The 25076-nt window shown below is 45.7% G+C and overlaps 1 protein-coding gene across 1 annotated transcript in view; it reads left to right on the forward strand.

Moving 5' to 3' along the window:
* The window catches only part of CNOT6L (CCR4-NOT transcription complex subunit 6 like), a 59065-nt gene that overhangs the window by 21365 nt on the left and 12624 nt on the right, over positions 1-25076 (forward strand). The window contains exons 2-7 of the mRNA XM_048509481.1: positions 9549-9670; positions 11858-12044; positions 14988-15073; positions 19043-19132; positions 21904-21972; positions 23954-24111. Coding sequence (XP_048365438.1) covers positions 9559-9670; positions 11858-12044; positions 14988-15073; positions 19043-19132; positions 21904-21972; positions 23954-24111 — 702 coding nt within the window. The 5' untranslated portion in view covers positions 9549-9558. The remainder of the gene's footprint in view (positions 1-9548; positions 9671-11857; positions 12045-14987; positions 15074-19042; positions 19133-21903; positions 21973-23953; positions 24112-25076) is intronic.

Below are 25076 nucleotides of genomic sequence, written 5' to 3' on the forward strand. Positions count from 1 at the left end.
AACCTTTCCAAGGGAAAGATCTACCTTCCCCAAAAGCATGTGGAGATCTTCACGGCGCTTAAACCTTCTGGTTGGGGAGCCACACTCAGCGACCAATTCTCATCCAAGGACTGATGGTCCACAGCAACAAGCCAAACTCCCCATCATCAACCTTCTGGAGACCAAAGCCATATTCCTGGCCCTTCAAAACTTCCTCCCAATCATAAGGGGGCTCTCACATACTGGTCCGCTGAAGACGGTAGCTAGTCGGCCAAAGCATATCTGAACAATCAAAGGAGGATCCAGATCCCTCCCTCCCTCCATCAGAGGCTGATGAGCATCCTCTGCTGGTCAGGAGAACAAAATCTTACTCTCTCACTGCACCAGCTGGAACTACATCCAGGGGAATCTCAACATCTCAGCCCGGACTGGCTGGAGCCGCCAGACTATCCAGGAGGCCGAGATGGCAGCTCCAATCCCCTCCATTTTTCCAGATGATCACGCACCACTTTGGCCAACCACAGCTGGATTGCCCACCTGTTGTTTTGCTTGCGTCGGGCTTGAGCAACCGTCCAGATTCCGAGCCCGCTTCATGTCCAGAATTTTTCACCATCCAGGAGGAGGCCGCGGAGGGTGGATGCTCTATCAACACCCTGGCCCAGATCACTGCTGTATGCCTTTCCCCAACACCCACGATCCTCCCCAAGGTTCTTGAGGAAGAATCATATCGGGAAAAAAAGCCCTGTGGTGATCCCTAGTGGCACCTTTTTTGGCCACGTCGTCCGTGGCTTTCGTCCATTCTCGACCTATCTGTCGACACAGCGCTGACACTTCCAACTCCACGAGACATGCTGAGTCCAGGGCCCCATCTGTCAATCCCAAACCGCAGTGGTTCAAACTAACTTTCGCATCTGGCTATTGAGCGAGGAGACTCTTCTTAAAAGGGAAGGGCTGCACTCGGATCAGGTGACCACCCACACCCTCTTAGCTTCCGCATTCGAAATTCCACCAACCAAAATCTACAACTCTTGCGGTGGAAGGAAGGCTTCCACTGGATGGTGTAAAAAAGGAAAGCCGTCAATCCGAACTACCTAGCAAAGCTCAAATCTACTCCTGTTTCCCTACAAGAAGGTTTGAACAGGGGACTTAGCAGCGCTCACCCTTAGAAGACAGATCAGCGGCTCTGACCACCGTCCTGCCAACTTTAGTCCCACGGGCTGCCTCTTTCACACCATCCGGGACATCATCCGGTTCCTGGAAGGGAGTAACCCAACTCCAACCACCCACAGTGCACCGGTTTCCCACCTGGCGCCTGCACCTGAGTGTTGTCAGCCCTCACAAAATCCCGTTTGAGCGGTCCAAAGCGATCCATCTCAAAGTGGCTGCGCATTAGGCGCTTTTCTCATGGCCATCACCTCAGCCAGGCGGGTTTCCGAAATACCGCATGCTTACTATCGGTGGACAAGAGATAGATAATGTCTGTTCCACAGGGGATAGGGTCAAGATACCTAAAACGGCGGACCCCCACCTTTGTCCCGAAGGTCCAACTCCTCCTTTCGCGTCTCCCAGAGACTATGCGTTGGTACCCAACTTTTGCCCTGATCCCTCTCATCCAAAGGGAAGAGACTTTGGCATAACCTCGGGACGTCGCGGTTAAGATCCGCTTAAAGGCGTTCCCTAATAAGAAGCCGAACCCATCCGCCAAGTCCAACCAAATGTTCATTAACATCTCTACTCCGAACCTGGGCCACCCGATGTCAAAAGCAGCTATTAGCCTTGGCACAATTAAAAGCCTGTATCATAGAGCGCATATAAAGCCTCAACCAGCCAGTTCCTCTGCGGGGATGGTGGCCCATTCCACCGCATGGTACGCAGCAACTAACGCCCATGGCCTTTAGCAAAGTCAGACCCATCCAGTAGCATCAGACATTTTGCAGAAGCACGGCCACTTGGTCCCTCGATTTCCTCGCTTCGTTAGACTACTACAAAATTCATCTCCATGGCAGCTTCAGAAGCTGTTTTGGCAGAGAGTGTTGGAACACATTATTAGGAGACTGATCCTGACCCACCGATTTGGGACGCACTGCTCTGGGAGGAGTCCCATCAAGATGCCCTCCCTCATCCAGTTAGAAAGGCGACCCATTGGTTACTCACCGTGAAAGGGGTCTTCTGCTGGATTAAAGGAGGAGCATCTTAGCCTCAGAGATCATCATTAGCCTCAAATTTTCTCCGCACTCTCCTATCACAATAGTTCCACTGCAAAGGGATTACGGCTACAGGCAGCATCGCTTAACACTCCAAGTTCCCTAATAGTTCAGTGTTGGGTTTCTTCTAGTTCATCATAGTTATAACCCTGTTGTCTATCTTATCGTTGTTACTTCTGTTGTGGTTCAATGTTCATGTTATTTCCGAGGGAAGCCTTCTCACTGCTTGGACAGGTGTCTACTGAAGAGGGAAGGTGATGCCCACTCGGACCACAGGAAGTGACAACTTTGGTTAAGTCCTGCCTCCCTGAGATCCGGTTGGGAAACACCCATCAAGATGCCTCCCTTAATCCAGCAGAAGACCCCTTCACGGTGAGTAACCAATGGGTCGTTCTTGTTCGGCTGGGTGTTGAGTCAGGTCTGGTGGTTAGGAGGCTAGTGAACTCGAACACCTCGTGATCACAGCAACTTCTGACTCTCGCTGGGAAACAGTATATTACTGTTGCAATGTTGTAAATTGTTTAGAAGATTCTCAAGAAATTGCCTTTTTGCTTTTTGTTCTTAAATTGCTTGAAATAGTTGGTGGGAAGTTGAGGTTTTATAACTATTTGTATAGTTTCAAGTATGTTTGTCAGCTGCCCTGAGCCTGGCTTTTTGGCCAGAACGGGCGGGCTATTAAATGAAATAAATAAATCATCATCATCATCATCATCATCATCATCATCATCATCATCATCATCCAAGGGAGAGAACTTATTAGCATGGAGGGTGGAAGGAAAAATGTCTTTGCTTCCTCAGTTGTTCAGATTGTGGGCTCAGTGGGAAAGGGGTCAAGATGATTCCTGTCCCTGCTTGTTCATCCCCTTGCTCTAGTGCAGTGGTTCTCAACTTAGGGGTCGGGACCCCTTTGGGGGTCGAACGACCCTTTCACAGGGGTCGCCTAAAACACTCTGCATCAGTGTTCTCCATCTGTAAAATGGATAAATGTTAGGGTTGGGGGTCACCACCACATGAGGAGCTGTATTAAAGGGTCGCGGCATTAGAAAGGTTGAGAACCACTGCTCTAGTGTTTGCATGGAGCTTATGTATCTAGAGCCCGTTATGTTTGCCTTCCTTTGTGGTTCAAAAAAGAGTTTCCTTGTTCAGAGTTCTACTTAAATGGGCAGAGTTGAGTCAAATGACAATAGCAGCCAAGGCAGGCTTCCAGAACCCCAGTCTAAACGGGCCAAAATATTAAGCCCATTTTGGAACAGACTAGCACAACACCCTGTTTTTCTTTCCTTACCACCAGAAACCACATCTTTTATACCTTTGAGTTAACGTGCCTTGCTTGTACTGTAGCATTCATATTCAGCTGACGTTTATGCTGTTTAGTTGCCTCAAAATAACTTTGCCATTGATTTCTGGAACTGGGTTTCTACTGGTGTCTATTTTTTACTCTGTCTCAGCTAGGCCTGTTAGGCAAATGCACCATAGTACCCAAACCTTTATGTATATGGTACTTCTTCATTGGGGGAAATAGCCATATAGATGCATCTTAAGTGGGAAAGATGGCTCTTGAACAGGTTTCGATCTAAATGTTCTTCTCAAGGCACAGTCTTGAGAACCGGCATGGTTAGTGATTAAGAGTGTGTGCTCTAACCTGGAGAACTGGGTTGGATTCCTCCACTCCTACACATGAGCAATGGACACATGAGCAATGGACCAAGTTTGTTTCCCCACTCCTACACATGAAGCCTTCTGGGCGACCTTGGACCAGTCACAATTCTTTCAGAACTCTCAGCCTTACCTACCTCACAAGATGTCTCTTGTGGGGAGAGGAAGGGAAGGAGTTTTGTAAGCTGATTTGAGACTCCTTACGGTTGGGAAAAGCGGGGTATAAACCCAAACTCTTATTCTTTGGGTTCTTTAGTGTATCCCTGGGCAACCAACCAGTGGTTTATTAAACAGGCTGATGCGTTTATTCCAAACTGATTTGTCTCTTTGATATTCTACCCCTTTTAGGTTTGTATATATACACAAAAACCATTTTATTTATTGTTAGATTTCAATAAAATAAAATATGTTGCCCTAAAATAAAACAAAGCGAAGGATGGAACAACCAGAAGTTATAAAGCAAGACTTATATAACCATATTAACTAAAGATAACAAAGAGTGGGAGGGAAAGGACGGGAGGCCATAGCTGTCTGCCCTGGGGTTTTTGGTTTTGTGAAGAAGGAAATGGAAACTTTTGTTTTGACTCATTTACGGTGGAAGTTCTTTGTAAGGGTTGATTCCCCAGTTGCAACCATAACAGTATTTTACTGCCACACAACATATGCCTCAGCTGTGAGATGCTGCATGTTGCAGGAATAACTTAAATGTCTTCTTTTGCTTATTTATATTCCTGATGGCTTAATGAAATGGTAAAATTTAATCATTAAACACCATGTGATTCACCTTGAATCTCTGTGGGAACAGTGGGATTATAAATACACCAGACAAATAAATCTTACAATTCCATAATATGCTGTCAGGGGAAAAAAACAATTTAAATCAACCACTTCAAAATGAGTAAAAAGGTCACACTTTTAAAAAACTTTGCACATTTAAATGATTCTAATTAAAGAATGGGTCAGGAATGAAGTTGACTTTGGTGGTTAATCACGCCTTACAACTTAGTAGGACCTCATCTCTAATAGATAAAAGGTTTGCTTTGTTTTGGTTTATGAGAAACGGATGGAAATAAGTACAGACATACATCCCATGAAACCATGTGAAGAAGAAGAGAAGAAGAGTTTGGATTTATACCCCACCTTTCTCTCCTGTAAGGAGACTCAAGGTGGCTTACAAGCTCTTTTCCCTTCCTCTCTCCAAAAAAACACCTTTGAGTTGACTAGTTGAGTAGTAGAGCACCTCTTTGAATGCAAGTCATTGACTCCGCCCCTGGCATCTTCAGTTAAAGAACTGAGTAGCAGATTTGTAAGAGCTTTGATCTGAGACTCTGGAGAGCCAATCAGAGACAACAGCACTAAACTAGGTATGCCTCCGATCTGGCTCCAAATAGGGCAGCTTTGTACATGTTCAAGTAGGAAGTCTGTGAAATTGTCTGTGTATTTCTATTGCTAAATTCACATACCACTTTCCCATAAGAAAAATATGGAAAGTAGTGTACCATCTATTCTTGTTTTTGACTTTCCATGCTGATCCTAGAAACACAGATGAGTCATATATGTATGAAACTTGAGTTGTGGGATTTGGCTCATCTCATATCTTAGAATAATTTCATAGAAGGGATGGGGATTTCCGCAAGCATGAATTATTTTTCCCTTCTTGGGGTTGCAACATTTCTTAAACTGTCCTTGTGGAAAGTTTCCATTCCGTTCTCCAGTTAAGAACTCAGTTTGCCCATAAATGCTTTCAGAAGGACCGTAGCTATTTTGGGATAGCTGGTGCCTCTGATCCTGGACACAATAATGCTTCCGATAAATGCATACTGGAATGTAATTCCCGTACTCGACAATACATGGAATGTGATTGTTTGGGTAACTGGCCTTCAGAGTTGATCTTGGAAGTTGCTGGCCTTGACAGTTGTTTTGTCTACATAAAAGACATGTGTGTCGTGACCACGTTTTAACCAATCTCGTTACAATGTTTATAGATCCCCAAAGCCTTTGCGTGACTATATTGTAAGCATTGTATATTTTGAAATAGGGCTACTAGCTTCGGTCGTTCAAAGGGAGCAACTTAACTTTCTTTTTTAAAGTTCACTTCTTAGGGGCTTTCCGCACTACAGAAGGGAGCTAAGGTCGACTCGGTTCCCTTTAATGGGGGGCGATTCCAGGCTGTCCGCACAGCAACTTACTTGGCCCCCTGGAACTGAGCTAAGTGGGCAGGTTCATCTTGGTGCCTGTTTCGCTCCTCGATCGTGATTGGAGCTTGTGTTACCATGGGAAATGGGAGCGTTCTTTTTTTTTTACAGTTTACAGTTACATGCCTGCCACGATACTCCTATCCCCAGTTCCTGCTGCGTGCCACAAAAGCAGCCTGATTGGTTGAACGGATGCAGTGTCATTCTCGATGCCTCCGTGACTTCTAAGCCGAAGCGGTATCAACCTTGTTCCAGCAGAAGGTGCAGTTCATAACTCGCGACAGGGATGTTACGCCAGTTCTGAGGGAACTAGCCAGAGACAAAAAACAACGTTGAGAGCCTCGAAGTTGCAGTCGCGAGGAGATAATCTCACATTGAGGGTGAACCTAGATAGAAACCAGTACAACTCTGTCAGTGCGGAAAGCCCCAAGGTCTGAAAGAACACCAGTCCGCTGAAATAGCATCAATCGCTAATGGTAATACAGTCAATAGCCTATACTGCTCTGTTGCTCCGAAGCTGGCGTAAACATCTCTGTTGACTTCTTTTTCATAGCAGTTTGTTGCACTGAAATGAACTGGACATTTTTCCATTAAAATATTGTGTGTCTGTGTATTTATGCTGGTGAAAAGTGCTTGTCAGGTATCCGCTAACTCAGTGTTTCCCAACCTTTTCGAGGTCAGGGTACCCTTGACCTCACTCTTCATATCTCACAGTACCCCTGCCACCACCCTCCACCTTCCCCTCCCATTGCCCCTGCTTGCCACACACCCCACCTTCCCCTCCCAGGGTGAAGGAAAGCACTGGGGGTGGGGGTGGCTGCTGACCTTGTGGCAGGCCCTGCCCCATGGGCCAGCTCCATGTCCTTGCTGGCGCCGGTGGGAGACACCACAAAAATGGGGGGGGGGGGGGCGGGGCGGTAGTGTTGCCGCGGTACCCCTGGGACATGCTCACAGCACCCCAGGGTACCAGGGAACCCTGGCTGAGAATGGCTGAGCTAACTTATGGCCACCCCAAAGTATTTTCAAGGCCAGAGTCAGTTTGCCATTGCCTGCCCCTTGGTGGTCCCCCATCCTAAATACTAACCAGGGTCAACCCTGCTTGGCTTCCCAGATCTGACAGGATCAGGCTAACCTGGCCTATCCAGGTGAAGACATGCGTGCCATCCCCTTTCTACTCTTTTTGGCCGTGAAAATTGAGGCACAACTTGGAAGATCTGATTTCAGATCTCTGCTCTGCAGCAACAGTTGTGTCTCTGCTGAAGCCATCTCACATAGTTGATTGTATTTAAATGTTTTAGGGCCTTTATTTAATTTATGACCCTGTGTGCGCGTGTAAAAATTGGCCTTATATTTCTTCATGGTTTGTCCAGAACTCTTGATTATGAGAAAGATCTCTGGAAAAATATTTCAAATAGAAGCTTTCCTGGAAGAACATATTTCTCAGTGAGGAGGCAAGGGGGCAGTATCAAATAAATAGCTATGGAACTGTAGCACGCTTAGGTATTGTAGTGGACTACTTTTTGTCCCATGTATTGTCGAAGGCTTTCATGGCCGGAATCACTGGATTGTTGTGGGGTTTCCGGGCTGAATGGCGGTGTTCCAGTAGCAGTTTCACCTGCATCTGTGGCTGGCATCTTCAGAGGATTTCTGAAGATGCCAGCCACAGTTGCAGGCAAAACTGCTACTGGAACATCGCCATACAGCCCAGAAAACCCACAACAATCCATTTTTTGTCCACACAGTAAAATTTCATGAGAGCCTTTTAGGAGACACAGGCTTGGAGACTCATTCTGTGAATGAGTTCTGTGCACGCTAGAGCAGCTCTGCTACGGTGCATGCTCTCTCCCGTGCACGAGCACCTCCATTTGGACAAGATTAATGGTGTTCAGTGAGCCCTCGTGCCAACAGAAGTGCCAGAGGCGGAGCACTTTTTTTTAATTGTGCACAGAACTTGTTTATGGGATCCCAGCCATGGTTCTTACATGTAATAACACTACCAAGGAACAGCAGGGTCAGTGTGCAGAGGAATTGAACAGCAAACCACCTTGGTTAGTCTCTTGCGTTGAAAACCCTACTGGGTTACCGTAAGTTAACTGTGACCAGATGGCACTTTACACAAACACAGCCTTATTACCTAAACTGTGGAATGGGAAAGCAGACAGCTCCCTAAAATCAGTCTTGGTCAATTAGGTTGTTCAATCTCCTTTGTATTTATCCTGTTTCCCCAAAAATAAGACATCCCCTGAAAATAAGACGTAGTAGAGGTTTTGTTGAAGTGCTAAACATAAAGCATCCCCCGAAAGTAAGACGTAGCAAAGTTTTTGTTTGGAAACATGCCTGTCGAACAGAACACCAGAGCATGCAGCTGTGGAGCGGAAAAATAAGACATCCCCTGAAAATAAGACAGAACGCATTTTGGGGAGCAAAAATTAATATAAGACACTGTCTTATTTTCGGGGAAACACGGTAGCATGAGTCCATCATGGGATGATCTGCGTTTGTCTGCATGTCTATATATGACTCTTAATCTTTTTTAAATGAGATTGACGAACAAAATGTAGCAGTGCCTCCAGGGCAGTGGTTTCGTTTGCTTGTTCAGTCTGGTTCTTACTCTGCTTGCTTGCTTGAAGTCCGCCTTATGAATTACCGTGGCAATTCCACAGAAAGAGAAAGGTCAAGCGTGTCATTTTTTTAATAGCAAGAGAGATGGGAGTGGTCGCTCTTAAGCCCCTCCCGTGTCCCGTGCCTGTTTCCTGATGGTCGTTCTCACCTCAAAATGTTTTTCACCCAGCCATCGTTGGCTTTGGTTTGCTGAGCTTAGCTAAAGAGAGAACACTGGGGAAGAAAAAGTACCAGGAGCCTGGGAATCTGAGTTTTCCGCAAACCCCCCCCCCCCCCCCCGGCTCCATTTTCCCTAGATACGGGGGAGGGGAGGGAGAGAGAGATCGAGCTGTCTGCCGATCTCATGGAGGAGCGCTAGGTTAGCGAGGTGCCCAGGTCTACTGCTTGAAACCTGGCGAGGCATCCAGGTCTACCGCCCAAAGCCAGCGATGGCACCCAGGTCTACTGCCTGAAGCCAGCAAGCGCAGCCCGGGCACGGAGGGAGCCTCCGGGCACTGCGCTGCCGGAGAGGCCGGGGACAAGGACCCGGCTGGTGCCTGGCGCCCCCCCCCCCACGTGATTAGATGGCGTGCGCCCAGGGACATGTGACACCACATGTCCCCGTGGGTGGTACACCCCTACCAGGAGGTATAAGTGTGTGTGTGTGTGGGGGGGGGTTGTTTGATGCTCTTTCCTTCAACTCTTTTTGCCATTTCAAAATCAACCCTCCCAAGTTAAGATCTGCCCTTTCTGCTTTTTGTATCACCTGTCTGTTGACCCATCTTGAGATGGATGATGTAGTTGACAAGGTTAAATGCTGAGTCTAATGAGCCCATCTGAAAAGTATAACGTTCAGTGGGCCACTTTGTTATGAGAAATCTGTGTTGTACTAACCACGTGGGTTATCTTTCAGACTAACAGGGATGCCAAAGGAAAAATATGATCCTCCAGATCCTCGCAGAATTTACACCATCATGTCAGCAGAGGAGATAGCCAATGGGAAGAAGTCCCATTGGGCAGAATTGGAAATCTCGGGTGAGTGGACAGATTAAAGACATTTGCCTGCCTGCCTGCCTCAGCAGGTTGTGAGTGGTTTGACATGCACTCGGCAAGTCTTGTAGTCAAGATGTCGGATGCTGATTTGTTTGCTGTCATAAGATTTAAAAGTTGTTTGCAGTGTTAGAATTTGTGTTATACTCATGAAATACCTGAAAGGTTTACCTGCTGATATTAAGGGGAGGGGGCTTTTGTAAAGAACTAGAGGTGCAAGATGAAGAGTTGGGAAATTTGGAAGGTGATTTCCCTTTTCACCTCTCCCCAGCTGCCTTTTTTTTCCTGACTTGTAATGGGAGCCCTGTTACGCAGAGTATTAAGCTGCAGTATTGTAGTCCAAGCTCTGCCCACAACCTGAGTTCAATCCCTGTTCTGTTCCCCAAGCAATCTAATATCAGGTGCCTTGTACACGGCCAGAACAGAATGTAAGACCTACAGACAAATGAGTAACAGTTCAAAAACGATTTAATAGAATTGGAAGTTTAGAACTCTGACTCCTCCCATGAAATCTAACTCATAAAGAATACTTGCGATGCCGGAAACAATTGGAGGGAGATCGCTTGAAGAGCTTGCAGGCACCAGTTCTTTCTTGCTTGCTTCCAAGAAAGTCTGCTCTGCTTCTTGCTTCTTCTCAGTTCTCCAGGGTGCCCTCTCCCTGTCATTCCTGCAATCTGTTGAGTTATCCAGGATGCAATCTCTCACTCTGTTTTTCCTGCAATCCTGTTGAAACTTTCTTGCCCTGAGTTCCGTGGATCTCTAACATCTCATGTGTAACATCTTAGATGGCTGGGATATTGCTGTCTCCAGCCTTCCACATGCCTGAAACTAAAACAAACTGAAAAAAGGGACTGCTAGCTAATAAGAGATACTGTTGCCTTGCCTCTAGAGGGCTTCTTAAAGGGACAGGGTATAACTAAGGTTCCCTCCCACAGAATACTGTGCAAAAACTATTAAGCCCATTCTATCTAAGGGTACAACTGAGGCTTAAATAAAGAAAATGGCGAGGGTGTCTCTAGGGCAGGGGTGTCAAACTCATGGCCCTCCAGATGTTCATGAACTACAATTCCCATCAGTCCCTCCCAACATGAGCATTGGCTATCCTGGCAAGGGCTGATGGGAATTGTAGTTCATGAACATCTGGAGGGCCACGAGTTTGACACCTGTGCTCTAGGGGCACGACAATCCCGATGGAAGTCAATTTCAGGTAGCCTGCGCAGGGTTGAGTCGGCCTTCCAGGATCAGTAAAATGAGTATCCAGCTTGCTAGGAGTGAAGCATAGATGATTGGGGAAGGCAATGTCAAACAGCCTCATAAACATAGTCACGATGTGTATTTTGTGTATTTGTAGAACAGGCTATTCAGGACTATACAGTGGTCCAGGGCAGTCTTACCTTGTTTGAATCCAATCTGTTCTGGACCAATTATATTGTTCTCTGAGATCCACTTCAGCAACTTGTCAAGCAGATGTTTTGCATAGGTCTCCCCCACAATCGAGAGAAGACTTATTGGATGATAATTTGCTGGAAGTTGTGTTGTCCCCTTTCTTAAAAATTGGAACTATAATTGTCCCTGTCCATGCAGGAGGTAGAATTCCAGTATTTGGGTGCTGTGTGGTTTCCGGGCTGGATGGCCGTGTTCTAGCAGCATTCTCTCCTGACATTTTGCCTGCATCTGTGGCTGGCATCTTCATAGGATCCTCTGAATATGCCAGCCACAGATGCAGGCGAAACGTCAGGAGAGAATGCTCACTAGGATTCTGAAATTCTGTTGGAAACAACTACAACTACTAAAGTGATCGGCAGATGAAAGCCTACGACAATATAATTCCAGTATTATCAGCAAAAGTAAATAGATGTGCCAAAACAGGAGCCTACCAGTCTGCAAATGTTTTTAATAGCTCTGGAAGGAGAGAATCAGGACCGGGTGATTTGTTAAGTTGGTCAGTAAGCCCCCCCCCCCCCCACTTCTGCTATGGAGACCGGGGGGGGGGTCTCTCAATTGATGTCACCCTGTGGATCAGTAATGACTCGGGGCTTGCACAGCTGACTACCTTTACCAGTAATGGGAAGATGAAGGACTTTAGGGAAAAAATGGGAAAACGTTCTTCTGAAGAATGCCCGGTGAAATAACCGTGATGCTTAAACTGTGTCTTTGCACCCTTCATTTTAGGTAGGGTGCGGAGCTTAAGCACGTCACTTTGGTCACTAACGCACTTGACTGCTCTACACCTCAACGACAACTATCTGACTCGCATTCCGCCTGATATTGCCAAGCTTCATAATCTGGTTTACCTGGATCTTTCATCCAACAAACTCAGAAGTTTACCAGCAGAACTAGGAAACATGGTATCTCTCAGGTGAGGAATATTGTTGTCTTTTCCCAGCACAATAAGTTTTTACAACGTGGTTTGCAGCTGAGCCAGAATTAAATTCGCTATTACTTTTTGCTTAATTTGGTTCTAGACATAGGACAGTGCCTTTACTTGAATCTTCAGAGCGTTTTCCCAACAAGTTCTTTTGGCTTCTTTTTGTGCGACTTTGGGCGGGATTCTGCGTTGCCGTACCCGTGTTCTGACGTTGTCATGTTGTGTGTTGCCTTGCCCTCGTCAGCAGCAGCCAATGACGTGGAGCGGAGGCAGGGAAATGGACAGCGTGATGATGTCAGGACATGGGTAAGTTTGTCTACACGTTACAGAGGGGGAGTGCTTGATTGGAAGCTGCCGTGTCTTGGTAGGGGCCCCGTCGCGTCCTAACGTGTAGCTCCACTCTGCAAGGGCTTTTGTGATCAAATTGATCTCCTTGACAGAGCATGTTCACAAACTCTGCTGTTTGTAGAAGCTCCTCTTTATGAGCTGTCCTGGAAAAATGACTAAATGGCCTTGGAGCAGAAGCTGTATTATTATTATTTTTTTATCAGGTGTTGTCTTCTAAAAAAAATCTGCAAAGCAAAACCTCCCATGTTCGAGGCAGTAAACCTCTGAGTCCCAGTGCCAGGAGGCAACATGAGGAAGGCCTCGACCTCTGTGCCCTGTTGAAACTCTAGAGCAGGGGTCCCCAAACTACGGCCTGGGGGCCAAACGTGGCCCCCTGAAGGCATTTATCCGGCCCGCCAGGCATGGCGGAGATGGCTCCATTCATATGCAGTGGGGGCTTGAGGGAGAGGAGGAATCGGCCCCAACGGCTGTTGATTGCAATTACATGATGGCACCCCCAAATCTCCATGAATTTTCTGACCCAGAGTTGGAAACCTTACATGCGGCAATGCCTGCTCCGCCCTTCCCTCTCAGCTACTCCATGTGTTACTCTCAGGCTTTCTGTTCCGCCTCACTCCCATTGGCATCAGCCAGGCTGGCCGGAGTAGCACAAGCACCTTTGGCTGCTAGGGAGAAGGGAAAAGAACCCAGGAAGATACCTGATTCTGGGTTAGATGGAATGCTTCATTGGGAAAGTTCTGCTTTTTTTTTTTTTTTTTACAGGGGAAGGTATTCCACAGCCTCCCCAACAATATTTGGAGCCCACCCTGTACTTGACATACTTTGGTCACTGTTCTAAAAATAGACCATGACAGAAAGGCTGAAAGGTGAAATCAAACATTTTACAATCATTTGTGCATAGGAATTTGTTCATAGTTTTTTTTAGTCTGGCCCTCCAACAGTCTGAGGGACAGTGAACTGGCCCCCTGTTTAAAAAGTTTGGGGACCCCTGCTCTAGAGGAACTGGTTTTGTGAGACAGGATAGATCTCTGGTCTGATGTAGCAGGGCTCTTATGTTCTTACAACCATTCCTTGCATCTCCTATCCTGCTATTCTCCCTGAGCTCCTTTTTGAGCATAACTGAAATTTAGGCCCTTTCCGCACGGGCCAAAAACAGCACCCTAGGGATGGCAAAAACACCATCCCTAGGGAGCTGTTTGCATGGGGGGCGAAGCCGCTGTTTCCCAACCTTGCTCCCCGGGCGAGGTTTTCCGGAAGCAGCGGCTGGAAGGCGCCATGTCCCCTGCACCATCCCTGCAAGCTTATCTCGTCTCCTGGCTTCCAGCTCATCACAGAGGCCAGGGGACATGCCCCCCTGGCCTGCGACTCCAGAGCCGTCGCTCCAGCCTGTGGGGGCGTGTCCTCTGGCTTACTCTCGCGATGGCTTGGAGGCCAGGAGAACTCAAGGCAAGCCTGCTGCCGAAAGTATAGCAATCTGTCGCGAAGGCTCTGCGCCCGCCGCCTGCCTCGCCCTCACCCTGGGACCGTCCATCGCGAGAGCGGTCGGGGGAGAGAGATGCGTTGGCGTCATTTACGCCGATGCACCCCCACACCGTTGCGGTGCAGAAAGGACTTTAGAGACAATTGTAAACAGCCAATAGCTGCTATATAGTTGAATAAGGAATTTCCAGATGTTTGATGTACTTTTTGGATGCAATGAAACAAGGCAGTAAAAGATCCCTGATCAGATTTCCAGTGGTTGCTGTGGTGTCTAAAAAATTGTATGGAACTTGAGAGTTTATTTACTTTTGCACTGAGCTTATATAGGAGCTGGCCTGTGTGTTAATGTGGGTCTAGATGAGATAATGGAGACAGCAGGGGCACATTTACATTTGTCCCCCAGTATTACAGCTCTCATCCAGTCCCTTCACACTGGCACCAAGCTGCTGTCAAGTTTTTAAAATTGCATTCACAAGTTTGTCGCCATCATGTCTGACATGGCCGCTATTACTTGATTTACTTGGATCACTGAACTGTTAACTGCTGGAAAGAACAGTTCTCTTTATCACATTGCAGATGAAAGGGAGGTTGGTCAAGAGTTCCTTTGCGTTGCCAAAATAAACAAAGAGTCTTGTGACACCTTGAGGATTTAATAACGCTTTTAATCGAGCATAAACGCTGATGGGCTACACTGGAATAAAATATTGTCAGTCCTTCAGGTGCCACCAGATTCCTTGCCTTGCTTTTACTGCAACAGACTAACATAGCGAAGCCTCTGGAACTGTCATTGAGAGGGTGTTGGGAGGCGCTGAGGCTAAATAAATCAGTGTGAGAACCTGGAATTATCCTCCCTTGCTCCTTCGCTAGTCCATTTGAGATTGGGTGTGGAGACTGTGTACGGTCAAGGTGGGAGGGATTGAAGGCAAGCTGTTTTTAACCAACAGTGGACAGACCTTGAGAACCCTAATCGGGTGGAAAATTAAGGCCGCTGCCCCTCTTCCTCCTCAGAGAAATATTAAAAATAAAGTTGGTAACTTTCAAGGTGACTGAATCCACATAAATATATATTCCATTTAAACTAATACCAGTGATGTGTTCTGCTTTTAGGGAATTGCTTTTAAACAACAATTTGTTACGAGTTTTGCCTTACGAACTTGGTCGGCTCTTTCAGCTGCAAACACTAGGTTTGAAAGGTAAGATATTGATATTTGTATATTTATATATTTACAGACAGCAACACAGTTTCCATGACCTGCCAGCTTCTCCTTCTTATAATTTTTAACCAAATGAATGGAACGATGTGCTATAGGAGAGTACTATCGATGGCTTTCTTAGCCCTCTGCTTTTATTTGATAATAAGCTGTATATTATTTGGTAATAAGCTGTATAGAAGTCCCAAATTGCCTATTTCTTTCTTTTTTTGTTTCCTTTTATTTTCATTTTGTCCTTGAATAAAGACACTCAGCTGGATTCTGCCCAAATCTTTAGGGTTTGCTATTGCTATTAACTCCTCATTCAATTCCCCCCACCACTGGAGAAAGCATCTCTTTCCTACAAGGTAGTTTCAGGTATTGATCTGCAGCAGTAGACCAACAAGATTTCCAGGGTGTAAGCTTTTGAGAAAGGAACTTTGACTCTCAAAAGCTTATACCATGACAATTTTGTTCACTTTTGAGAAGGTACAAGGAGCCCCCTGGTGCTGAGTGGTAAGTTGCAGTACTGCAGTCAAAGCTCTGCCCACGACCTGAGTTCAATCCCGACAGAAGTCAGTTCCTGGTAGCCAGCTCAAGGTGGACTTAGCCTTCCATCCTACCAAGGTGGGTAAAATGAGTACCCAGCTTGCTGGAGATGAAGCATAGACTGGCGGGGCGGGGGGGAAGCATAGACAGCCAGGGAAGACAGTGGCAAGCCAGAGCCAAGACTACTTCATAAACATAGGCCCCTTCAGCACATGCACAATAATGCGTTTTCAAACCACTTTCACAACTGTTTGCAAGTGGATTTTGCCATTCCGCACAGCTTCAAAGAGCTCTGAAAGCAGTGTGGAAGTGCATTATTCTGCATGTGCGGAATGAGCCCAAGTCTACCAAGTAAGCATCATGCTGTGATGTCACCCCATGGCTCAGTAGTGACCTTCTGCTTGCATAAGGGACTGCCTTTACCTTTCTAAGATGGTACAGTTCCTACAAGAAACTCCTTTAAAAAAGAACAGCGACTTAAGTTCTCTCTCAGTTGCCAGAAGGTGCGCCTGAGCCCTGTTCTTTCTATTGTTCAGGACTTGAAAGTGGAGAGCACAGCACATTTCGTGTTAAAGCATGTCCTCTTCTCCTCACCACCCTGTACTAATAGCATTCTTTAACGGTAAAAATAATTATTCTCCCTCCATTGTCTTGCGGTGAGACACATTTCTTGCCAGTGAGGTTTATATTAACTTAACTTCTGTGAGTTTTGGTGGCTTATTATGGGGTTTGTTTCTAGCCTTAAAGCTCAGGGAAATTGTCTGCCCTGCCAGGCAATGTGGAGCTTGGACCGGAGCAAGTACCTGAACCAGGAAAAGAAAGGCAGTCTGTGCCAAAATGAACATGTCAAGCTGCTTTGTACCAAGTTTCTGCTGCCTCAGAGACTGGGACACACAGTAATGGGCTCAAGGTGAAGGAAAAGAGATTCCTCCTCAACATCAGGAAAAACTTCCTGACAGTCAGGGCTGTTTGACAGTGGAATGCACTACCTCAGAGTGTGGTGGAGTCTCCTTCTTTGGAGGTTTTTAAACAGGCTGGCCATCGGTCAGGACTGCTCTGATTATGTGTTCCTGCATTGCAGGGGGTTGGACTTGATGGCCCTTGGGGTCTCTTCCAACTCTATGATTCTATGATTCTGAATTGGAACATAGTTCCATCACAGTTCCATTCTGTGATTCTAAATTGGAACACAGTTCCATCACATAGTTCCAGCATGAAACTTTTTCTGACATTCACCAATTGTTCTTAGACTTTCGCTCAGCAGGGCTTCTGATTGGAGATTTGATGGTGTAGACTTTTTTAAGGTTCATGGCTTAAAAACTAAGCTTTGTGTATTTTATAGCAATACTTTAATTTTAACAATACGTTAATTTTTAACAAATGATAACCATGTGTTAATTTTGAAATGTGTCTTGTTAAACAGAGCTATTTCTTGGCATGTTGGAAATGTTACTATTAGAATTATGCATATCTTCACTCCCTGACATTTTGTGGTTGGCTCCACCTCCCTTTCTGATTGTGCCCATCACCGTGCATCAATTCCAATGGTGCCAGCAGGCTCAAAAAGGTTGGGGACTATTGGTCTAGCCCAGGGGTAGGGAACCTGCGGCTCTCCAGATGTTCAGGAACTACAATTCCCATCAGCCTCTGTCAGCATGGCCAATTGGCCATGCACATGCTGGTAAGAAGCTTGATGATGTAGTTGAATCGGAATTCTTTATCTGAGTTCTAGGCTAATAACCAGCATTATTTTCTCTGTATGGCAGCTGCTGTTCAACGTCCTGCGTAAAGAACTCTTCTAGTCAGGCAACTTAAAGCAGCAGTGTATTGAATCTCAGACCATCAAAATTCAAAGCTTATACACTGACTACCCTAGAGAGCCAGCGTGGTGTAGTGGTTAAGAGCAGGTGAATTCTAATCTGGAGAACCAGGTTTGATTCCCCACTCCTCCATCTGAATGGCGGAGGCTTATCTGGTGAACCAGATGTGTTTCTACACTCTTACATTCCTGCTGGGTGACCTTGGACCAGTCACAGTTCTTCGGAACTCTCAGCCCCACCTACCTCACTAGGTGTCTGTTGTGGGAGAGGAAGGGAAAGGAGCTTATAATCAACCTTAAGTCTCCTTACAGGAGAGAAAGGTGGGATATAAACCCAAACTCCTCCTCTACCACCTTCGTCTTCTTTGCACAGCAGCCCGAGGGGATCCACCAGCTCTGGGGCAAGTTAAGCTAAAGAAAGAAGACACATGGCTGTATATCAAGCGACACTCTTACTTGACCCTGTGTCTTCAGTGGCCTGTATTAAGGATGTACCACGAGGAATAGTTTATTCAAGTTAAAAGTGGAATAGTGGGTCAGGAGGGGAATGGTGGCTGAAAGCCAGAGCAGAAAGGCGTTTGGATGAAGGTATCAAGTCTTACTTCTTTCCCTTACTGGGGCTGAGGCCTTCCTGATCATAACACACATTGTAATATTCAATTTTGTATAGAAACGTGGAACATATATTCATAAGTTCACTGGTTAGTCATAGCAGTGAGACAAGTGGCTTTTGCCTTGTTCCCTAAGGGTGGAAAAATCATTGACCTCGTTACCTTGTGTTAGATCTCTGAATGTTTTAATATAAAAAGAGACTCCAACCCCTGGTTTTCCATAATTGAAGAAAAAATGGCCTCTATTGGACTGTCAGTGGATTCACTTTGCCCTTTGTCCTATTCAGAAGCTTATAGGAAATTAAAAGGTCAACTATTGGATAGAGAGTTCTCTACCCCGAATCTGCATGACCAAAGGAAAGCGTGCTCCCCCCCTGTATTTTTCTCTCCCATTTGAACGGGGCCACTTGGCACACTACCTGTATTGCTTAATAAACCCTGTTCAAAGGAGAGCCATAATGCTCACCAGGTTTCATGTTATGCCTTCTGCCTTGTTACATGGCAGATTTAATAAGCAAGCAAAGGCTAAAAGATTTGTGCCCATGTAACGATGGCTCAGTTGAATCTCTGGCCCACCAATTACTACACTGTCTCAGATTCAAGGAAATCAGATCCAAGTATATGAATCTTACTCCTTTACATTTACCCCATCTCCCCGATTTAATTAGATTACACTACTTGTTGGACAACCCTGATCCTTCTCTCTGTACGATAGTGGCAGACTTTCTCCTGGAAATTACTAAACGCCAGTAGATTTCCTTCGACCTGTATTGTATATGCTTTTTAATCTGTTTTAATCTGTTTTTTATTACTGTTGTACTCTTGTCTATGCCAATAAAGGCTTGCTTCTAAATATATATATAAAAAGAGGGGAGAGATGCAGTTCACCAATTTAAAGGGGAGAGCATTCTGCTATAGTTTGTGAAGCTTTACTTAGAACCATGATGCTGAAGTCAGTGCTTTTCATTAAAGTGTTGCTTTGTTTTATTTCAGGCAATCCTTTATCACAAGATATTCTCAGCCTGTACCAGGACCCAGATGGGACACGGAAATTATTGAACTACATGCTTGACAATCTAGCAGGTATTGGTGTTATTCTGACTGGTGTGATGAAAGGGAATGATGGACGTTTTATGTCTTTCTGAGATCCCTTATACATAACATCTGTAAAGAAACCCCTCTGTAGCATTCTGAGTGGACACATGGTTATGCTGCGTCCCTGCCTTTGTGTTTTCTGCCTGTTTTCATTGCCACCAAATGCTCCCCCCGCCCCCCGTTGAATTCTTAGTTGAGCCCAAAGAATCGAATGACCTGGTTATATTTGGTTGAATGACAGAAGAGTCAGTATGTGGGGTGGCTCTGAGTCAAAAGGGCATCCTTTACTCTGAATGAAACAGCTGTTTTTACTTGAGCATAAATGGAGCTTATTTAGAAGTATAACTGCATAATAGTTTCAGATACGTACATAAGCATAATGGTTTCAGATAGGTGCAGTTCTTCTCCTTTAAAGTTCCTTAAATAGACCTGGGCCTGCAAGACGTGGCTGTTCCCCCAGGCCTTTTCCATCTAGCCAACTGGACCAAATAGCAGTTAGATCATCTCCTTTCAGCCTGCCGGGAGGAGGAGGAGGAGGTGGTGGTGGTGATTATAATTATGATGATAACGACTTATTATCTATTAGCTTGTCATCAGTTTTTGTCATCTATTGTCATCTATTGACGATCTGCACTAAAACGTCGTTTTAATGATTTAATGTTTTTAATGTACTGTTTTATAGTTTAATATTTGGTTTGTTTTTATGGTAATTATTTTAGTGATTGTATAACTGTTTTTATATTGTGACCTGCCCTGAGGCCTTCAGGGACAGGGCGGTGTACAAATCCACTAAATAAGTAAAACCTTATTTCCTCATTTTCCTTTGAAGCTAATAACTTTCACAAGAACACAGATTCCTCTCACATGCCAACCATAATCGTTCCACTCACTCAGATGTTTGCCTAGGTCACAAGTTCTCTCTAAAACCAGTCAACCCCACCCCCTAAGTGTAGCTACCATCCAGTCATGACACTTCAGTCACCCATCCAGCCCCCTCTTTCTTGCTCATAGAGGCCTGCAATTTAAGCGACAGTGATGTACACGTAAACCCCCATGTTAAAACACCCACAAAATATTTTAATTTTTAAGAGGCAGATGACTGCATTTAGTTAAGTTTAGTAGCTGAGTTGTGTTTGTAAGTTTTGCTTTTATGTTTTAATATATTTTTGTCTATTTTTTATCTATGTTTGCAAGCCACCTTGAGCTCTGGTTAAGAGGAAAAGGCCACTAATAACAGTTTTAAATAAATATATAAATACAAATGTTCCCATAGTGAAACACCACAGGTGATTTTGGTGGTTTTTCCGGGCTGTGTGGCCGTGGTCTTGTAGATCTTGTTCCTAACGTTTCGCCTGTATCTGTGGCTGGCATCTTCAGAGGTGTATCACAGAGAAAAGTCTGTTAAACTTTGTAACAGACTTTTCTCTGTGATACACCTCTGACAAATACCAACCACGAATTTCAAGCCAGCGTTAAGAGCTAATCTGAGAACCCACGGCTACACAACGCCAAGCACAATAACCAGTTGAATCTGGCCGTGAGAGCCGTTGTCGACACCACAAGTGATGCTTACATTACAGGGATCCTTGGAAGAGATGCAGTTTGTTTGGGCTCTCAGTGTTTGCTGATGTAGAAAAAGTAGAGTGCACTTGGGTACCAATGGCCCTTTCCACACGGGCCAAATATGGCGCCCTGGGAGTCGTTCGCACAGGGGGTGCAGCTGCTTTGCAGCCGCGCTGCCCTCGCTCCCCCCTCACGGCGCGAAGCCGCCGTTTTCCGACCTCGCTTCCCCAGCGAGGTTTTCGGAAAACGGCGGCTTCGAGCACGGTAATCTTGCCATCTTGGCAGCTGACCCGAAGGCACCATAGCCCTTCCTACCACATGTCTGTGGCCGTCCAGCGCGTCGCCGAGGCCTGGGGACATGCCCCCTGCCCTGCGACGCTGAAGCACTTCGGCGCGGGGCGGAGAGGTATCCCCAGGCTTCGGCAACGATATGAAACGACCACAGACCGACAAGTCGGCGAAGGCGGCGACTGCACTCCAGCGGCGCCCGTCTTCCGGCTGTTTCTGGAGACCGTTAGATGCGAGCGGTCCCAGGGGGGGATTGAGTGCGGCGTCATATCACGCCCGACCCAACCCGCAATTGTGAAAGACCGATGCCGAAGCTTGGCCATTGAGAGGAGGAGCTAAGTAGTCCCTTGAGGCATCCCAGCCGTTTCAGGTTGAGCCTTCTGTCTATATAGGTCAGTGATGGCGAACCTTTTCGAGACCGAGTGCCCAAATTGCAACCCAAAACTCACTTATTTATCGCAAAGTGCCAACATTTAACCTGAATACTGAGGTTTTAGTCTAGAAAAAAACGGTTGGCTCTGAGGCATGCGTTACTTGGGAGTAAGCTTGGTGGTAGTCGGTGGCTTTGCTTTGAAGCAACAGTGCAACTCTTCCAACGGGTGAATCACAACCCCAGCCTAGGTGGGGGGGACTCTGTTTTCGCGTGCCCACAGAGAGGGCTCTGAGTGCCACCTCTGGCACCCGTGCCATAGGTTCGCCACCACTGATATAGGTCATCCTGAAAGGTCATCCTCAAAAGTACTCCAGTTAAGCATTCTCTGCTATCCCCTCCACCTCATCCTTTCAGTTCGGTTATTTTTTCAGTTTCTGTAGCTCGGTGTGGAATCAGACCACTGCGGCATTCAGTTCGGAGATGCTTAGGTGGGTTCTTGCCGCCATTTCATGTTTGTTGTCTTCTCGTGTTTCAGTTCATCCAGAGCAGCTGCCTCCAAGGCCGTGGATTACATTAAAAGAACGAGACCAAATTCTGCCCTCAGGTAAAACACGCAGCCTTCTTGCCATTAAGGCTGTACGTCAAGTTGGATACGTAACGCGACTTCTTTGCTTACAGAAAGCTCTTCTTGGCTTTTACTTTAAACTGAAATCAGGTTCCTGGTTCCCCCTGGGAGTTGCGGGGAGGAGCTCGCTGAGTGCCAGGGGACCAGTTGCCTTCTTAGCTGATGGAGCAGTTGGGAGGGGAAAATAAGGGAGGGGGAACTACATACGTTCTGTAAAGAAGGAATCGGATAAATGGGCAAGAAATGAGACTGGAAATGGGAGACGTTTCAGAATTTGGAACGTCGTGTGCTTCAAGTCTTGGTCAGCCTTTCTAATGTACAGCAACATCTGCTCTTATCAACTCGCGAAAAATAGCACTGCTGATTTATTTTATTTATGCCGGTGTAGCTGAGCAGCTGCCTGTGACAGAAATACCCTGTTTTCCTGAAAATAAGACATCCCCTGAGAATAAGACATAGTAGAGGTTTTGCTGAAGTGCTAAATATAAAACATCCCCTGAATGTAAGACGTAGCAAAGTTTTTGTTTGGAAGCTTGCCCGTCGAACAGAACACCAGAGCATGCAGCTGTGGAGCGGAAAAATAAAACATCCCGTGAAAATAAGACATAGCACATCTTTGGGAGCAAAAATTTATATAAGACACTGTCTTATTTTCGGGGAAACACGGTAGGAAGAAACACTTATCCCTATGCATGTATTTTCCTCTTGCTGGATACTGAATAAGCAATGGTGGAGTTATAAGTCTTCTAGCTTGTGGCACAGAACCACAACTGGACACTTCTTGGGCCAGAGACCTCCAGCAAGTTGTTCTTGGCACAGTAAAGAGCTCTCTGAGGGGTATAACAGGAGAGGGGGTCCTGCAGGTACGCTGGTCCCAGATCGTCAAGGGCTTACATGAGGTGTTCAATAAACAAAGCAATCAAATTGGATAACACAATTTCAGAACATTGAAATTCCAGGTATTATAATGCACCCAAGGAATATTGGAAGTTATCTGCAATTTTTCTCAGACGAATGAAACCAAATTGTTTCTTTTCCAAAGTAGTTAAGCAGGTAATGAAACAGAACCTAACTGCAGCTCCTTGTACAAGCAAATGGGTATCCTGGTTATGTAGAAGAAATGACTTAAGTGAATTTGTGTTACTGGATTCTTCTGAAAGGTTTTTTAAAACAAAATAACAGTCAAGTTAATAATGTGTTATTTAAACTCTGAAGATGGGAAACTCCTCTTCATCTCTTACGAAGATCAGAAGTAAAATGTTATTAACCAGTTAAATCTTTATGTTTAGATAACTTCTTCTGTCACCTCCTTTTTCCTTCTCCCCCCCTTTCCCCTATCCCTCACCTCTATGCATCTTTCTTCTTTTTTGCTTCCCTCTCTTATCCTTTCATGTTACTTTCTCATATTCTATCTCTAATCCTTTCCTCTTCTATAATCAATGGAAATACAAGTCCCCTCTTGCCTTTCTAAACCCTTACTCTTGTTTCCTCTTTCTTTCTTACTCTTACCTTCTCTGCTTTCTACTCTCTATGTTTCATCATTATCTGCTCCTTTTTCTGTTGTGTTTTGTTCCCAAATGACAAGTCATGCTAAACGGATGTAATAATTTCTATATATTTTAAACCTAATAAAAATTATTCACCAAAAAAATAATAATTTGTTATTTATAGTTTACACCAGTGATTCCTAACCTTAAAAAAAACACCTCACATAGCCCTTGGCAACCCATTTCCCTAAAATTGTGCCCCCATATTTTCAAACCCGTTACATAATTTTTTTCGTGTACCCCAAACGCTCTGGCACATACCCCTGGTGGCACGTTGGGAACCGCTGGTTTCTCTGAGAGAGCTGCTTTGCGCCAGCATTTTGGAAAAGGTGGGCAGGGATGCTGCAATTGAAACGTGTACAGTATTTTGCCTTTTTCAACCACTAGATGTTTGCTCTCATTTTTCCTTCCAGCTTCGTTTACCGTCATGTGTTACAACGTGTTGTGTGATAAATATGCCACCCGACAGCTCTATGGCTACTGCCCATCCTGGGCGTTAAACTGGGAGTACAGGAAAAAGGGAATCATGGAAGAAATTGTTAACTGGGATGCAGATATCATTAGCCTTCAGGTAACGGTGTCAAAACGTCACACTCTCAATTTCTCTTGAAGAATAGTAGGAATAATCCTTTGTGTCTGTCAGTTACAGCTTTATCTCCACCCCTTCCTCCAAAGGATCTTGGGATGGCATATATGGTAGTTTCATCTACCATTTTGCTCTCACAACAACCCTATGAGGTAGATTAGTGTAAATTTCGTTGTGCGTGCACAATGACAATCAAATGCTTATGCTTATGCTTATTAGGCTGAAAGAGAGACTTCCCGAAATCACTTGTTGAGGTTCCTAGCTGTATAGTGTCTCTGAGATCCTAGCCCTGTGGTGGCGAACCTTTGGCACTCCAGATGTTATGGACTACAATTCCCATCAGCCCCTGCCAGCATGACCAATTGGCCATGCTGGCAGGGGCTGATAAAGAACCAACATCCTGCTGGAATATAAAATTTCCTATATCTAACCTATTTGCGTTCACGCAGAATATGACACTATACCTCGCTGCACGCACTTCCAAGGAAGTGCCAGAACAACCTGCTCAAGCATACGTACACCCCCCACCCCCCTTACCTTAGCCGGCAGCAGCCCAACCAGGCTGCTTATTTGACCAGGCGAGGTGGGACCGAGGGGAGGGGTGTGGGAGGCATGCCGGCACTGGCGTGTGTCCAAGGACATGTGACGCCACATATCCCAGTGAGCGCTCCGCCTCTGCACCCTTCTGTTTTTAAGTGTGGCAAGATGTGAAATTAGTGGAAGATGTACTTGAGCTCCTGTGGTATGAATGCAAAAGAGAGTTGTTCTCTCATCCTGGAAGCAGTTTTAAAACATTTTGGTTAGGGCTTATATCGGCCCCTTTTTAAAACTGTTTCATCGTCCAGGAGCCATGACTATGTCATCCTTTCCGTGAGGCCATATTTGAGAAGGCCGAGGCCAAACAGGAGAAGGCCCAGAAACAGACTGAGATGAAAGGCAGTCTTGCTTTC

The sequence above is a fragment of the Sphaerodactylus townsendi genome, linkage group LG10, assembly GCF_021028975.2.
Source record: "Sphaerodactylus townsendi isolate TG3544 linkage group LG10, MPM_Stown_v2.3, whole genome shotgun sequence".
Lineage (NCBI taxonomy): Eukaryota > Metazoa > Chordata > Lepidosauria > Squamata > Sphaerodactylidae > Sphaerodactylus > Sphaerodactylus townsendi.